The 18,526-nt window shown below is 39.2% G+C and overlaps 2 protein-coding genes across 3 annotated transcripts in view; one reads left to right on the top strand and one right to left on the bottom strand.

Annotated features, from left to right (window-relative positions):
• Window positions 1–513: 513 nt before the first annotated feature.
• On the top strand, window positions 514–1,731 carry LOC142141664 (actin-like protein 7A). Its single transcript, XM_075200320.1, is given in 1 exon segment — window positions 514–1,731. A coding segment is annotated over 1 exon segment (1,218 nt).
• A 6,341-nt stretch (window positions 1,732–8,072) lies between these two features.
• The window catches only part of ELP1 (elongator acetyltransferase complex subunit 1), a 106,224-nt gene continuing 95,770 nt past the window's right edge, over window positions 8,073–18,526 (bottom strand). The window contains exons 30-37 of one of the 2 annotated variants that reach the window (XM_075204624.1): window positions 14,669–14,731; window positions 13,420–13,480; window positions 13,165–13,278; window positions 11,892–12,003; window positions 11,654–11,781; window positions 11,184–11,338; window positions 10,484–10,562; window positions 8,073–8,464 (exon numbers count right to left, since the gene is read on the bottom strand). In XM_075204624.1, the coding sequence (XP_075060725.1) occupies window positions 8,397–8,464; window positions 10,484–10,562; window positions 11,184–11,338; window positions 11,654–11,781; window positions 11,892–12,003; window positions 13,165–13,278; window positions 13,420–13,480; window positions 14,669–14,731 (780 nt within the window). In that variant the 3' untranslated portion in view covers window positions 8,073–8,396. The remainder of the gene's footprint in view (window positions 8,465–10,483; window positions 10,563–11,183; window positions 11,339–11,653; window positions 11,782–11,891; window positions 12,004–13,164; window positions 13,279–13,419; window positions 13,481–14,668; window positions 14,732–18,526) is intronic. The other variant, XM_075204625.1, reaches the window with a different exon arrangement.

The raw sequence follows: 18,526 nt of genomic DNA, 5'->3' as shown, positions 1-18,526 counted from the left end.
ACTAAAATATGTCACCTCTGAATCTGGTGCTATGTATAAAAGCAGATTTGCTTTTATATAGACATGGAAACATTCAGTGAATTCTAATATCCTGTGATAGAGCAAATAAAATAAAAATGACCAAAAAAAAAATAATGAAAAAAATATACTCTTAAAGATAATTACAATTTTGATATAAAATATATTTATAACACCAATGTAAGGTGCATGACAACTTTTAAGGATTAGTCTTGTTTATTATTTATTCCCACTATGTGTTATTTAAGTTTTTATTGTATACAGCTGATGGAATTAAAACTTCTAATATTTCCCTATTTCTCAAAGTAGTAATCATTGAATGTTTTTTTTAATTCATTTGTTATTGCATATCTCTAGGGCTACAGAATTCTTTGAGAAAATGTTTATGTCACAATTCAGCCAGTGACATCACAACAAAAGTACTATTTATAATAGTCAGAATGTTTATACTATATAATTGGTTAAACAAAAGGGCTTTTAAAAGAAGCTTAAACAATGTCTTTGCCAACAGCCCCTGTTCAACCAGTGCTGGCTAAGAAAGATTTGAGGGTTAGACTTGACTCAACAAGAGAAGCACAATGCAATGCAAAACCAAAAATAGTAAAAGCAACAAGAGCAGTGGTCATTGATATAGGAACAGGTTATTGCAAAGTTGGCTATGCAGGACAACAAAAGCCATCATTTGTAGTATCATCTACAATAGGAAAACATATTCAAGAGACCACTAAAACAGGAGACAACCGAAAAGAAACCTTTGTTGGCAGAGAGAAAGAGATTGCCAACTTTCCTCTAAAATGTGTGAATCCACTAAGGCATGGTATTATTGTGGACTGGGAGTGCATTGAAGCTATTTGGGAATATATTTTTGTCAAGGAGATGAAAATTCAACCTGAGGAGCATGCTGTCCTTGTGTCTGATCCACCAATGAGCCCAGCAACCAATAGAGAGAAATATGCAGAGATGATATTTGAGACCTTCAACGCCCCAGCTTTCCACATAGCTTATCAGTCAAGGCTAGCTATGTACTCTTATGGCAAAACAACTAGCCTCATTGTTGAATGTGGCCATGGAGTTTCTTATGTGGTCCCTATAAGGGAAGGACATGTTTTACACAATATTACAGACAGATCAGACTATGCGGGAGCAGACATCACAAAATACTTAATGGAGCTTTTAAATGAAGCTGGGAATGAGTTTGAAGAAGAGCATCTGGACATAATAGAAGACATAAAAAACAAATGTTGCTACATTACCACTGATGTGGACCTTGAAATGTATTTGCCTCCAAATGAGTATGTGGCAGAATATGAACTTCCTGATGGACAACTAATCACTATTGGTCAGGAAAGATTCATCTGCCCTGAAGCCCTCTTTAAGCCCTCCATGATTGGTTCCACCCAGCCAGGTCTTCAAACCATGACTATGAATTGTATTAATAATTGTGATGCTAGTTAAAAGAAAACCATGCTCAATAACATCTTGCTATGTGGAGGCATGACTATGCTTGAAGGATTCCATGAGCGCTTTCAGAAAGAATTAAATAAGTTGTCCTCTCCCGAGAAACCTTTTGTGTTCGCTTCACCTGAAAGAAAATGTTCTGTCTGGACTGGTGGCTCTATATTGGCATCCTTAAAGTCTTTTCAGCAACTGTGGGTGCATAGGAAAGAGTATGAGGAGCACGGCCCTTCAATCATCTACACAAAATGTTTCTGAGCAGTGAAAAAAGAAAAAAAAAAGTCATATTTTCCTGCATTTCCTAAATAAACATCTAGAAGCACTGTATTTTTCTTTTCATTGTAAGTAATCTGTTAAGAACCTGTTAACAAGTGCACCTCAACAATTCTGTTTCTGAACCATTTAGAAACATTTAAATTTGTCAATTCATTAATATTGTAAATACATTAGTGTCATTGCAGATGTAAACAGAAGTTAATGACTGGATATGCTTATTTCAGATAGGGGATCTTTTTTTCTGGAATCCTGGTTTCCAGAGTGTTCAGCAAACCAGAATGAAAAGTAAATAAATAATTGCCGCTTGGTAAGCATGTCATACACATATCACATGATCACTGACCACTTACAGTCAAAGTGAGACACTGTTAAACAATTTAATGAGCAGGAGTATGCTGAGGATACATGGGGAAAGCATACGGCAATTATTATGTTTTAATACATTTTATGAATGCTCCAAACTTATCAAGAAATGTTTAATTCCAAAGCTTTGTCTAAAAGACTCCACACCAGAGATCTGTTATATTTGTGGTGGTACTTTGTTTTTCTTTTTGTTCCAAATGCAGATTATTTCTGGTTCGTTTGTATTTGTTTATCTGACCATGACCAATTCAGTTAGCGTGTTGGGAGGCATATAGGAAAAGAGCAGCATATTGCTCTATGTAATAAAGAAACTGAAGTTTTAAAGTATATGGAGGTAGTAGCATTATTAAAAATAATAATATATAATGATATAGTTATATACAAGGAATTTTTTGTTTCTGGGGCTGGGTCATCATTTATTTATATAGCGCCGTCAATTCCACAGCTCTGTACAGAGAATGTCCTTCTCATATCCTCAATGTGCTAAAGAAGTGTAAACAAGCTGATTCACATGCAAGTTGCATAAATCACCCTTGACACACACAAAGACTATGGTCAATTTTGATAGCAGACAATAATTAATTAATCTACCAGTATGTTTTTGGAGTGTGGGAGGAAACCCACGCTAACACAGGGAGAACATACAAATTCCACACAGATAAGGCCATGGTAGAGAATTGAACTCATGACCCCAGTGCTGTGAGGCAGAAGTGCTAACCACAAGACCACTGTACTGCCCCCATTACCTCTAACTTGTTTGAAACAAATCTTTCTAAAAGACCCTTTAAGAGCAATACACACATATAATGCACCGATTGGAATGCAATCCATGTCTCCAGTGCTGTAAGACTACAATGCTATTAACTGTGGCACCCTATATTAAGGAACACAGAAAATGTCAGTAAGTTGGATTCTGACTACCTACTCAATAACCCTCAATTTAGGGAGTGATAGTGTTTATGTAGTTACAGGTAAGTGAACCTGTGAGTGCTACCAATTATATAGATGTTCCTCTAGCCAGCAAATGATGATATACAACAGCATTACTATTCCCCTGGTTATGGAGTGAAGGCACTGGAGCTGTATATTATTCTGATTGCTAAGTGCCAACAAAAAGGCAGGGGGTCTGAAGCAGGGTATTTGTGGTTGCTTATCCTGTGTGCCGCTGCAAGATGGCACAAAACCAGGAGAAAGAAGTTGTACCTGTAATAGGTACTTAGGACTATCTGTCCCTGAAACTGACGACCTCCCTTAGGCACGGGACAGGAATTTTAAGTGTATCATCAGTTGTAATGGCACATGTGAGGGTGAAAGGTCTCTTTTCACCCATTCAAGTTGCATTGTGGCCTACTATTAACAGTGGAAATCATCATTGCGTGTTCTGTGGGAGGAGTTAAATACTTCCCTTTCCTATGTGTGCCACAAATATACCACCTACCAGTGCACCATTTGTCAACTGCCTTTTCAATACGTAGTAGATGAACTCAAGATTTGTAATTTTCTATGATGGAAAAATGACCACAGTCGCACAGTACTCAGGTACACACCTTTTTCACTAGTATAAATTCACCATAAAAGTTAAAGAGAACCCCCCCCCCTGCCCCCCGCCAAGAATAAAAACCAGTATTTATAGTATGAAACAATAAAAGGAAGAAAAAAATGGGATTTTTATACTTACGTAAAATCCGTTTCTCTTAGTCCATTGGGGGACATCGGGGACATTGGGGTATAGAGTAGGGACAGGGCGAACTGGCACTTTAAACTTCTGTTTAACTAAGCCCTAGCTCCTCATCCTCTATACCACCACCTGTCCAGCCTCAGTTTATGTTTAACCAAGCCCACAGAAAGCGGAGATAGAGAGAAACAGGAAAAGAGAATAAAATTAACAAGCAACAACATTCTCTTACCAACAAGACTATATGTCAAACAGTAGGAGAAACTAGAGCGTTAAGGGTGGGTGCCCGGTTTCCCCCAATGGGCTAAGAGAAACTGATTTTACGTAAGTATATAATTCCCATTTTCTCTGTCTTCCTTTGGGGGACACCAGGGACATCCCAAAGCTGCCCTATGGGAGGGAACGCTCAGAAGAAATGGCACGAAGCACCTTTCTTTGAAAACTTGCATTCTTGGATGCAAACACATTAAACTTGTAAAAGTTAGTGAATGTGTGTACAGATTACCACGTTGCCGCTTTGCACAGCTGTTCTCTGGAAGCACCATAGCGGCCCACCCAGGATCCACTGCTGGCTAGAGGAGCATCTATATAATTGGTAGCACTCACAGGTTCACTTACCTGTAACTACATAAACACTATCACTCCCTAAATTGAGGGTTATTGTGTAGGTAGTCAGAATCCAACTTACTGACATTTTCTGTGTTCCTTAATATAGGGTGCCACAGTTAATAGCATTGTAGTCTTACAGCACTGGAGACATGGATTGCATTCCAATCGGTGCATTATATGTGTAGATTATCTGGGACAGGCTCCCCAGCCTTACTATAAGATTAACAGATAAGAGCCGTAATCTACCTAGCAATAATAACTTTAGAAGCTAGCCAGTCTCTTTTGTGAGCATAATAGAGTATCAAAGTCTTGCGTATCTTCCGAGACCTCTGCACATAAATTCAGAAGACTCAGACAACATTGAGAAAACAAATAGAAATATTGTTAAGCTGAATACATAAAATCATTCAGGACCGGAATGACAAATGTGTTGATTTAGATAAAAACCAGACACAACCGTAGGAAGGAGAGAGGGCTTGTTTCGAAGAACTGCCCTGTTTTTATGAAAAATAAGAAGAGGAGACTTGCAAGATAAAACAGCAAGCACTGAAAAGTGTGCGTGTCGTAGAAATGGGCAAAATCGTTTTCTAGGATAGAAATTTTAATTCACCTGTATTCAAAGGTTCAAAAGGCGGATGCTGTAAAGCATTCAACACCAAATTCAAATTCCATGGTGGTACCGGAGGAACATATAGAGGTTGTACATGGAGAACACCCAGAATGAAAGTATGCACATAAGGAAAGACAACAAGTTTTCTTTGAAAGAAGACCGAAAAAGCTGACACCTGACCTTAAAGAGAACTAAGGCGCAATCCTGCATCCAACCCATCCTGCAAAAACCTAAGTAACCTGGCCAAGCAAAAAGAAGAAGTAGGATATCCCTTCTTTTTACACCAGTCCATAAAAGTTTTCCAGACTCAATGAGAAATCTTTGCAGAGGCTTGTTTCCGTGCACAAAGCATGGTTTGCACCACACATTCGGAAAAACCCTTAGTGCTTAGGATTATGGCTTCAACATTCACACCGTTAAAGGCAGACATTATAAACCTAGAGGACAAAAGGGATCTTGAGTTAATAGATGTGGGCATAGCGGCAACCGCCACGTCTGAGCTGATCGGTGTACCAGGCCCTCTGCGGCCAATCCAGCGCTATCAGAAGAACTGGAACACCCTCTCTCTTTACCTTTCTTAACACCCTTGGGGAGCATTGCTACCGGTGGAAAAAGGTACACTAAGCGATACCTCCAAGGAAGAGACATGGCGTCTACTGCAACAGCCATAGGATCTCTTGGATGGGAGCAGAAGAGAACCTTGAGGTTCATCCGAGATGCCACCATGTCGACATTCTGGTGATCCCACAATTCCACCAACTGACGAAACACCTTAGGATGAAGGGACAATTTCCGCATGGCCAAGGGACTTTTGGTACGGCCCTGATGATTGAGGTATGCCACTGATGTGGCATGGTCTGACTGAATCTTCACTGGCCTTCCCTTCAGCAAGTGTTGCGTGCTTAAAAAAGCATGAAAGACTGCTCACAGTTCAAAGACATTGATTGGAAGCTTGGATTCCTTTTGAGTACAAAAACCCTGAAACCGAGCATGAAAACAGACGGCCTCTAATCTTGAAGCCTGGCATCCTTTGGGACTAAAGTCCAATTTTAAATTGATAACTTGCGTCACCTTGCAAGAATCTGTTTATGTAACCACCAAAGAAGCGACTAACTGGTCTGCGGAGACAAGCGAAATACCTGGGCCGCCAGATTCAGATGGTATTTGTTGCATTGCAACAGAAGATCCTACTGGGACTACCGTGCATGAAACTGAGCAAACTGGACCGGCTTGAAAGTCGATATCATGTTGCCAAAAACTCTCATGGCGAAATGTACCGAAGGCTACCTTGTCGCCAACACAGATCTTACCATGTTCTACAAGGCTAGAATCCTGTCTTGGTTGGTAAGAACACCCGTTTTGATGGATGTGAAATAAAAATACTCAAAAAGATAATTTGCTGGGATGGGAGAAACTTAGAGTTTTTGAAGTTGAGAATCCAAATGTGAAACTGTAGAGTCTGGATTACTACTTGGATATGTTGACTAAAGCACCTTTGGAGACTGTCAGTAAAAGAAGATCGTCCAGACAAGGGATGATTGTAAACCTCTTGGACTTTAACAGAGCAGCCACGACCGGCATGATCTCTGTAGCCAGACCAAAAGAGGCCAGACCAAAGGGAAGAGCCTGAAATTGTTAGTGTTGTGACCGAACCGCACACCTCAAAAGGGACTGATGACCCCTCTGGATAGGTACATGAAGATAGGCATTTTTGAGGTCTAGAACCCCCATGAATTTTCCTTGTTCCATGCCGTGAATGACCGAGCTCAAAGACTCGATCTTGAACCTGGCCACTGTGACATGGGTGTTGAAAGATTTTCAGAATCAGAATTGGTCAGAATAAGCGCTTTGGTTTTAGTACAAGAAAAAGGTTGCAATAACAACCCGAACCTCCTCGAGAATCTGGCACCGTAATCATTACTCCGGAATAAAAGAGGGATAGAATCGTTTCTCGTAAAATCAGTCGCTTTTGTGGACAAGTGGGAAGCCCTATGGCAAAGAACTGTCTGGGAGAAAAACCGAGCAGACCGATCTTGTATCCTCAATCCACTACACCTGAGCCCAGACATTGGTGGTAGACTGCAACCACTGATCCCTGAACAAGAAAAGATGAGCTCACAGCACTGGCGACAGCGGAGGAGCAAAATGTCCGTCATGCGAACTGCTTGTTTGCATAAAACGTTGGGAGAGGGAGGCTGGCAACAGAGGCACCTCTTACAGCACCATCGACCCCCCCCCTCCATACAGCGCACAGTCGCGCGCTGCATACAGCAGATTCCTGCTTCCTGTCCCCCGGCCAGTAGGCAGATTAATTGCAGGAGCTTTATATTTGAAGCCTGCAAGCGCGGAGGAGCATAAAATAATAAAAGTAACAGAAGAGGGCTGCTGAGCAGCCAAGACACAGCCTGTTCGCCGGGCACTTAAACTACACTGAAGAGGAGGTGTGGTATAGAGGGGGAGGAGCTAGTGCTTAGTTAAACAGAAGTTTAAAGTGCCAGTTCATCCTGTCCCTACTCTATAACCCAATGCCCCCGGTGTCCCCCAAAGGAAGACAGAGAAAATTGTATTGTATATATGCAGTATATAATAAAATCTAGCCGAGAAAGTAATCTATTCTCCTTAGTACAGAGCACATGTTTTTTGGCAAGTACACAACTTCTATGTCTTTAACACATTAAGTTTCAAAAAAGCCTGACCTGAGCAAGGGAGAGAATCTCTGCTCAGACCAGAGGCATCGCAGGATCTGCTGAATTGGAGGATCGGGCAAACTGATGTTTTATTATTTAACATATGTCAACTAATCATACTTAAAACAAAGTTGATGGTTTTGGGTGGAATACTTCTTTAAAGAGAAAAACACTCTCTCTGTCACGCAGTTGGTGTAATTCTTACAGAAACCTATATTAGTCTATAAAATGCAAGCAATTATCTCCCCTGTGCCCACACAATGATGTCAGAATATTTTAATGTTTAGGACTAATAAAGAAATATAAGGACCATAATAGGTATTACAATTGACGTACGTGAAAGCTAGTCCTTGTAATTTATTATAAAAACAAAAAGGAACACTATTAAAGAGTTTTATTTAATGTTTCTTTGCAAAACATATAGATAAACCCCTAGGTATATGCAAATAACATGCCTAAAGTTTAAGGTAACCACATTTATTGCCTAGTCAGTGGTAGGCATCAAAATTATATACTGCCAGCAAAAGACACAATTAAATCCATTGTTATCTAAAGGCGTTTTGGTCAGCAGCAATAGGTTTGTGAATATGTTACTTTTGTTTATTTTGCGAAGAGTCCATATAATTTTCAGGTACAAGCAAAAAGAAAAGGGTCTTTGTTCCTCAAAAGTTGTCTGCTTGGGTCAAGTTGACCATTTTCAGTCCTAGTCAAGTAGGTCAAGTTTCCATTGAATGTTTTTGCTAAATTTTGGAACAACAAACAGTTCAGGATCTGAAAGGTACAATAGAGAAAACATATATATTGGTTACCAGATGACATCATATAGCTTTACAAATCTATTGCGCTAAACAGAAATAAGTGAAGACTTATCTAGTCTATCTAGATCTAGTTGAAGAGACGATATATGATATTACGATGCTTAAAAAAAGAAAAGAAATAAACATCATATAGCTTATAAACAAATAATAGTACTAGATGAATTGCAGAGATATAAATGAAGGCCTCATATTCTATATGAAATTCAAGTAAATTTATAAAACTTTTGCGGAATTGTCCAACGTAAGTTGCAAGAGTGCGGAATACCTTGGAACCTCAGAAAAAAAGAAATATAATATGGTGTAGTATTGTACGAAAATCTTTAATAAACAAAGAAATTCACATACATTAAAAAATAAATAGGAAGCTTATCCAGATGAACCAACAAGTCTTCTGGTGGTTTACATGAAGTCCAGGTGTTCCTCCCGCCATCTAGGTACACAAGGACAGAGTCCAAGGAACTTTTCCAGAGTCAGCAAATGGAGATAAAGTCCACATAGAAGATAACTACGCATTTCGTCCAAGAGTTTCATCTACTACTATTGTTTATGTACTATACATCAGGGAAAAACAGTGCCCAGGTCACAAGTGAAATACTTTGGACTCCGGATCTTTTACAAGGCAGTAATGAATACACCTGTATTTACCAGCAAGGAGATATGGAAAATATGCACTGTTAGGGTTCCCTGAGGACTGGATTTGGGAAACATTGTACAACACTATATATGATGATTATTTTCTTTTAGGCATCGTGTTACAGTATATCTGCTCTAAAACAAGATATTGAAAACAAATCTCAATTATCAAAGATAATCCTTCAATGTATTATGATTTGGTACGAGGACTTATCTACTGCAAGAAAGACAATACCTAGTGTCGCTTAACAGGCTGTGGCTCAAAGAACAAACAGCTGCGAGGGATCTGCAATCCCTCTAAAAATAATAAGCAATAGAAAACCAAAATTGCAGCAGTGAATACTAAACCACAAAAAACAAAAATGTGTACTGCGGATATTCATATATCAATTAATTTGTTAAAATAATAAAATGCAACATGAAACATGATAAAAATATATATCTCATGTAACCATAAACAAGTAACAGCCTGGCTATAGTTATATATTTTGATATATTAACATCCGCAGTACACATATTTTGTTTTTGTGGTTCAGTGTTCACTGCTGAAATTTTTGTTTTCTAATGTAATGCACCTGGACAGTACATTTTTACTGAAAAGGAGCACCGTTGTTAAAACTATACTTAATCGAATGGTTACGTGGCCAGACATGACAAAAATGATAGAGCTACATTCACTGAATGTATAAATGATGCTTAAATAGACAGTGTTAACGCTATTTCAGTTAAACGCATAGAGACCTTCCAGGTGGATTTTATCTCCAATTTCTGACTCTGTATAAGTTCCTTAGACTCTGATCTGCCATTTCATGACAAGAGAAACACCTGGACTTCATGTAAACCTCTTGTAAACTTGTTAGTTCTTCATGATAAGTTTACAATCTTTTAATCTATGCACATTTCTTTTAACAAAGATTTCTTACAATACTACACTAGATCTCTTTCTGCTTTAATTGTGAAACTTTTAAATTCCGTTTACTTACATTCCCGTTACATTTTCCATACTGCCACTTCTAAATTTCAACATGACCACTGCACTAGATTATAGAATTTTTTCTGAAGTTTTAAGGTACTCCGCTCTCTTACAGCTTACCATGGACAATTCCAGAAAAGTGCTATGAGCCTCCTTGAACTTAATATAAGGTAAAAGGGCATTATTTAGATCTCTTTATAATTCATCAAGTAGTATTATTTATGTACTACACTATATATGATGATATTTTCTTTTGAGGCATTTGTTTTTCATTACTTGTATTTAGCGCCTACAGCATTTCACTTTGCATCTAAATTTTGATAATTCCTTGTTAAAATCCTCTACACTGCTGAAATGGACTCTTACCTTGCTCTGTAGATGTAATGTTTTTCTGTTGTTGATAAGAAGTCATTATACTATTTGCAGTTGAATGAGGACCCAAAACCTGTAACAAAAATTAGCAGTCATTTCTAGATCAAAGTGTACTTTTAAAAAAATAAAGTGAAAAAATCCCTGCCCTCTCCTGCGGAAATTGCTTATATGAGGTGCGTTTCATATACATGAATGCTTCCCCTACACTAATACAAACTTTCACTGCACCATGGAAAGTGTGAGTGCAAAAGGTGTTTCTTGCCTTTTGCAAAACACGCCTAAAATGTTTATCTTAAACTCCTTTGCCTTGATGGAGATGGGGATGCAATGACTTTCCCTTGGAGAATCACTGGTGCAAGTAAGAATGTTTGAGAAAATACATAATCAAATGCTAGAGAAACAAATGGTTGCAGTCCAGTTGAGGGGCGAATTCCATTATTTGTTTTATTTTATCTTTTAATTGAGGGCCTTATTTTGCAGATTTTTTTAAAACATTAGTATAGTACAAATAATGATTTGAGTGTATATGAAAGAATTTGTATGTTTCAGAGCGTATACTTTAAAGGTTCTTTATTTTTTCCCATAATTAATATTGCAACTTTACATGACCATTGTTGAATTCCTGCTTTTTATGCACAGATAGGTAAAGATGCTCCATTTCTGTCTTCAGTCATTGTGTATTGGTTGAACTCACCGGAGTTGCAGCATTCGACTGTGTACATGGAATCCAGATGTCTGATATAGATTTTTCCATTAACTGGAGCAACTCATCATATGCTTGTTGGAGTTCTCTAGCTTCCATATCATAACGAAAGAGGACAAGCACCTTCAAGAGGCTGTTCACCTCACCTACAAAGAAAAAAGTAGGTAATGAAGACCTATTCCTTATTTACGCATATCTCATCTTCAGATTCCCAGGTCAATCACTTTTTTGTGTGGAAATGGCAGTTTTTCAACTTTCAAGTTTTCTTTTTGTAAAATGTTGACTCTATTTGGAATTTCTACATGTAAATGCAAACAACTTAGTCCACATCATCTGGCACCCTGAATAAAGCAAAATGGTGCCTTATAGTCTGATAAGCCTCCATGCCACAGGAGTGTTCTCGTTTCTGTGACTTTAAAACAGTTGTAGTTGCTTTGTTTTCATGAGGGCACATAACTCACTTCGCATTTTATCCACCATGCGAACATTTTCTCCCAATGCCTCCATAAGAGCCACATCTTCCAGAGGACTACCTTCCTTCAGACTGTGCTTCTTGCGTTCTGCTTTTCGACGGTTCTTTGATGATCTCCTGCATGGAAAACAATAAAGTCGCCAGTCCTAATATGTATAGCTGGGGTCAAGGCTAGTGTAAAGATATTTATCACATTTCGCCGCTTCTTGCACTTCTACATTACTTACGATGAGATTCTGGAATTGCTCTTAGAATATTTTCCACTCATGTCACTTGTAGTCATGATGCTGCTGGTATCAGAGAACAGGTCAGATTCTGGACCACCAGGGATCTCATCATCTAGAAAATCAGACAAATTTGATATGTAAGACTCTTAAGAGATGCTTACATTTGATTAGATGTTAATTGACTGTATATTCTTATTAAAACAAACCAATAACAACGCTATGTATTTTTTTTCTACAAATATTCACTGTAATTTTAAAAATGTGTGATTAGTAAATTTCAGTTGTGAGCACAATGCTGCAGATGTAAGGAAAATGATCCAAATAATCGTCTCAACACTTTTCCCTATATTTGGGTTTACACGAAGGGTACTTCTCAGTGTACTGAAAAATACTCTTAATTTAGCTTACTAAATTAGTGTGCTGCCATGTAGTTTAGAGGAATTCCAATATCACTTACAGTGAACTCCAAGTACAAACGGTGGTATTCTCAATATTTTTAAATAATTGCTATGCTAATCTATAAATATTTTTTAACTGTACAGCAGCATTAAATACCAGAGCTGTTCAATTATGGGTTTCATAGGATATCAAATACATATAAATATTTATATTCATAATAGTTTAGAATCTAGATTAAGGCAGCAGTTTTGGTGTTGCAGCCAATCAGGAGACACGTACAACACAACACCAAGTAGTTCATTATGCACACTTTTATTAAAAAGAAGCACCCTTGATGAAACAATAGTTTTTTTGAATGGTTAAGTGTACAGAAGTGAGAAAACCTGTGCATCCATCATACCAAGTTAAATAGAATTTCATACTTCAAATTGTAATGCATATTTTCCATTTAAATATGAACAAAAAAAAAATTATATATATATATATATATATATATATATATATATATATATATATAAAATCTATGTATAAATAATGCTTAAATGGGTAGACTCAGATCTATAACAGTTAAACGGCTGAGGCTATTATTCAACACTATGTCTATGTAGCAAGGGATTTGTACTAATACTACCCACGCAGTCTACAGTTATTACTGGCTACAAATAGCATTATGGAAAGCAAAGAAATCTGTTAGGAGAGCACCCGTTACAAATATAGACAGGCACAGAGAGTTTTGTTGTTCATTATAGAAATATATTTCTATTACAAAGCCTTGCGGCTTACATTTTGTTCAGAACTGAATTAAAATTTCGGTGACTCTCAGATGTTACATACTTAAATCAGAATTATATAACATAACATTGACAAACAGTACCTAGTAGGCCTTGTCGTTCTTTCTCTTTGAGATCCCGTACAACAGAGAGACGTTGTTTGTAACGCGTGAACGTCGTTTTATGGCTGTCCAAGAATATCATGTGATTCTTTTGCGCTATATAAAGGATACAGTAATTAGAAAGTTATTCTTAAATAGTAACTGCAGCAATAAAATATATGATAAATGTTGTTATGCAAATAACGGATAAGCGTTTTTTTGAAAAAGTTTAAGGGAAAAAAATAAATCTCTATTTACCATCTATTACTGCAGGCTTCACATTTGTCTCTACTATGTCAAGACGTTTGTATTTGTGTATCTAGGAAAAAACAGATTAACATTTAGTATTATGTAATTTTATACTGTTGGTTGTAAAGGTATTCAATAACAACTTCCTTCCCCTGAAGCCAATGATTCACACACTTTCGATTCCTGCACTTTGATCCCCATGTTACCAGATTACTTCTTGAACAGTTTGAACTGCAGCAAGTACACAGTAATCAAAAAAGAGATTAAACCCTAAATATTAATCATGTATTAAAAATGGTGTTTTGCCCATCTAGGCCAATTTATATTTCACTGGAAATAACTTTAATTTTGGGTATATTGAAATAAAAGAAAGGTGAGAGAGTATTCAGAGGACAACATTTGTGCCTTCTTTAGGCTTGGGACAACATGCACTCAGCAACACATTCATGCATTTTTGTATGAGTACAGAATGTGTCACTGCCATTTAGAATGTGTGTCATGGTGCTGTTGGGCTATGGAAGGGGTCCAGCTAGGTGCAAGGTGAGCTGATGTCCCTGCTGTGACATGGTCCCTCCTGACATGGCAGTCCCTGGAGGTGTTACAATAATGTGACTGGGTTTTCCCACCAACACAATGCAGGTTCAGCTTCTACAGTGTGTTAAACAGTGTTTACATTAAATGCTGTATATTACTGACAAGGTATCCAAAGGCTGACTCAAATAGTTTCCAGTGACATCTCTGTAAATTGAGCCTGACACCGACAGACTGGTTACAGCACCAACCGTATTGAGGGGTACAGTTCCGACCTCCATAATGGAAGCCAGTTTAAATATGTCCTGCAAGGCTTAACTAAATTTCGACAGGTCCTATGTTTATAGTAGCAGTAGATAGAGTTGTTTTTTTTTTTAACCATTCTTATACGTGGGTCATCTCAAATGCATTGGTTAAACATGTTCCTACACAAATAAGTGTTTCTTACAGCTCACTGAATATGTTCATGATAAAACAAAAGCAATAAAAACAAATCAATTTCTGACAGCCATTCCAACTTATTTCATATTAGCTACTGCGTATACAATGAAAGTTATACAGAATGAAATTAAGCACATTTTTGGCTTGCTGTAATAAAAATGGGTAACAGTGGCATTAGAATAAATTACTACAGTTTCAAAAATGTCCTGCTAATGGAATCAAATTCCACAAGTGATGAGCAGGTAATGCACTTCTTACAGTGAGTACGTTTTTTAAATAATCCTACCAGACGCAAGGCCTCTTCCCAAAGAGCTCCTTCCAACAGCAAAATAATTGCTTCTTCATAATCCTAAAAAAATAGTGTAGCACTGTTAACATCAACCCATGCTTTATTTTCTGTTCCTACAATATAATTTAAAGCTCTGACAAGGTTTAGCTTTTGATACAGACATTATCTAAGAGCATAAAAGAGGTCACTATTAGAGTGTGTAGACTTACGTGTTGTGTTAATATATGTTGAAGTGCCAGAAAGTTTGGGATTATGTTGAGAATGCAACAGTAAGTGTAGAGTATCATATGCTACCGAGAGGATATAATTATTATATATATATATATATATATATATATATATATATATATATATACACAAGCAACTGTTTATTATTACTATACTTATTAAAATATGAGTAAGCAAAGACAGAAAATTCCAAACACATAAAGCTCTGACGATATATATATTTGTATCCCTATGTATAAAATATAGATCTGATCTGCAATTGTAACTTGCATAGAAATATTATTTGCTAAAATAGATTATTCATTTTTCTGCTGATATGCAGTTTTACAAAATGTAAGCCCATGGCCTTAAGGTTAAGCTGACATAGAGAACACTTGAAGAATGAATCAAGATAGGAGAACAATAAGTAGCTTCATGTTCAGCTCGTAGTGTGGGAGCTGTGCCCATGATGTTGGACATGGCGGACAGGAGATAAACCTCCAGCTCCCCTGAGATAAGAATAATAGGCTCATCTGTCCTTAGAAGGGGGAGAAAGTAAACACCTCAAAAATACGTGAGATAAGAGGATTTTTGTACTTACGTTAAATCCGTTTCTCTGATTCCGTCTGGGGGACACTGCTTACCATGGGTTGTGGAGGGGAGCTCGGGAGTTGGCACCTAGCTAGTTAACTTTAGCACTGCTGACAGACCCCTCCCCTCTACAATCCCCCTGCCTCTTCCTGTTCCTCTCAGTTAATTAAAAAGCCCCAAGGAGAAAAGGCCAATCAACGAAGTGCACACAGAAGAAAAGCAGAAGGGAGGGATCGCAGTGTCCCCCAGACGGAATCAGAGAAACGGATTTAACGTAAGTACAAAAATCCTCTTTTCTCTTTCATCCAGTCTGGGGGACACTGCTTACCATGGGGACGTTCTAAAGCAGCCCCCTAAGGGTGGAACCACTCTGAAAGCCTGGCCCGTAGGGCAGTATGGACAAAATTTGCATCAAAGACGCAAAGACATTAAACTGATAGAATCTGTAAAAGAATGGACAGAAGACCAGGTGGCTCTCTACACAGTTGGTCCACAGAAGCCCCACTTCTCACTGCCCAAGACGCCCCCACCGCCCGGGTGGAATGGGCCTTAAATCTCTCTGACACAGGATGGTTAGCCTTGATGTAACCTGTGTAATTGTTGCCCTAATCCATCTCGCAATTCACTGCTTAGAGGCTGGCCAGCCTCTATGAGAATCAATAAGGACAAACAGAAACACATTACACCGAATTTGGGAAGCTCTCTAACATATAAGCAGAGAGCCCTAACCACATATAATATATCCGTATACACCTGATCAGACAGGTGTATACGGAAGCTCTCCGAAAGACCGGAACACAGTTTTCTGGTTCAAAAGAAAAGCTGAAACACCCTTCGGAACAAAGGAAGGGAGAGTTCTGAATACTGCTCTGTCCTCATGTAGCATCAATTATGTTGTCGACAGGACAGAGATCCCAACTGTGGAAGCAATGGCTTAAGAGAAACATAACTTTGGAGGTTAGAGACCTAATCTGCCGAAAGTAAGGATTTAAAGAAAGCCCTGTAAGCATATGAAGCACCAGGTAAAGATCCAATGGTGCTGGAGAGGAAGTGAAAGGAGGCTAGATATGCAAGACCCCCCTGAAGAAACGTCCTGATGTCTGGCATATCTACTAACTTCAGGTGGAAAGAAACTGAAAGGCAGAAACCTATACCTTTAAGGAACCTAAGCAGAGACCTGCCTCAAGACAATCCTGAAGAAAGGCCAGAATTCGGATAAGACGAAAAAGAGGACGTATGACAAGACCTATTGTCACACCCTGTGACATAGGCTCGCCAAATGCGATGATATATGCGAGCCGAATAGGCTTACAAGCTCATAGCAGAGTGTTCACTACACTGGGGGAAAAACCCCTAGCCCTCCAGAGCCTGGCTACAACAGCCATGCGGTTAAATTCAGCCGAGGTAAATCCTGGTGATGAAAAGGACCCCCAAGGAGAAGATCTTGTCAGTGCGAAAGACAAAGTTCTTGCCCTACTGCCATAAAGAATATGTACGCGTACCACACTTGCCACGGCCATGCAGGTGCTATCAGAATTACCGACAGACCGCCCTGCCTCACTCGTCTGAGTACTCAAGGAAATATGGGAATTGCGCAAAACCTGGGAAACTTCCTGATGTGTATGGAGGCCATGATATCTATATCCGGTAGACCCCACCTCTGAACCAGAGACCTAAAAGCTTCCGGATGGAGGGACTACTCACCTGGCATCATCGCATTGTGACTGAAATAATCGGCCTCCCAGTTCTTTATTCCTGAAATGCACACAGCCGAGATTGCTGGAACACACTGTTCCGCCCGAGCGAATATCTGAGCCGATACCCGCATTGCCGTTGCTCTTTTTGTTCCTCCTTGTCTGTTGACCTATGTCACAGCCATGGCATGACGGACTGAACTCTGAGTAGATGACCCTGGAGAAAGTTTCATGCCCCCCGAAGGGCCAAAAGGATTGCCTTCAACTCTAATGAGTTGATGGATAGAGAGGACTCCTGGACTGGCCCTGGAGCCGGAGATGAAGGGATACCGCCCCAACCCTTCAGGCTGGTGTCTGTGAATTTTCTGCATCCGGAGACAGAGAAACTTCTGGTGCTCCAAATGTAGGTGGGATCCCGACCCTCCTGTGAAGAGGTCCCACTAAAAGCACCGGGAATAAGCACGACCGAAGGGGACCGTTTCGAAGGAGACCAACATCTTCCCTTGTAGATGCATGCACAAGTGTATTGAAGGACTGGGAGAGGACAAGACCTGCGATGTTATCCTCTGAACCGACCAGATCTTCTCTTCTGGCAGAAACACTTTCTGCAGTTCGGTGTCCATGCCGAGTCCCAGGAAGATCCTGCGTTGGCGCGGAATCACCTGGGATTTCCTTGAGTGTATTAAACACCCATGGCTCTTGAGGAAAGCTATGTGAAGGCCATGTACTGTTGCAAGCAAATCTCTGAGGCGGATCTTATGAGAAGATCGTCTAAGTAAGGCACGCCCTGAACTCCCCTTGAATGAAGACAAGCTGCCATTACCGACATTCTCGTTCCTCCTTGTGAAAAAACCCCTGGAGCCAAGGAGAGGACGAAGGGAAGAGCCCTAAACTGATAGTGAAAGGCCCCCACTCTGGATCTCAGGAGAGACTGATGACCGTTCCAGACAGGAGCGGGTATGCGCTCTTTATGTCTATGGAGGCCATAAACTGATTTCTTTCCAATCCGTTTATTACTGACCCCAGGGACTCCATCCAAATTTTACCCACTTTTAAGTGCATATTTAAGTCTTTAGATTTAAGATGGGTCGAAAGGAACCGTACGGCTTCTTGACAAGAAAAAGGGTTTGAATAAAGCTTTTCCCTCTCTGGATTACTGGGACCCTGCAAATAACTCATGCTAAAAGAAGAGAGGCGATCCAATTTTGTATTAGCCGCCTACTTTGTAGAACTAGAGCTAGCAGGGTTACAAAGAGACCAAGCGGAACAGGACCCAAGAGATCTATCCTGTATCTCTTAGTTATACTGCCCCGAACCCAGGGATCCTGAGAAGACGCTGTCCACTGTTCTAGAAAAGAGACAG

This window comes from Mixophyes fleayi, chromosome 1, assembly GCF_038048845.1.
Source record: "Mixophyes fleayi isolate aMixFle1 chromosome 1, aMixFle1.hap1, whole genome shotgun sequence".
NCBI lineage: Eukaryota > Metazoa > Chordata > Amphibia > Anura > Limnodynastidae > Mixophyes > Mixophyes fleayi.
Note: the sequence above shows the minus strand (reverse complement) of the source record. Positions and strands in the feature narration are given on the sequence as shown.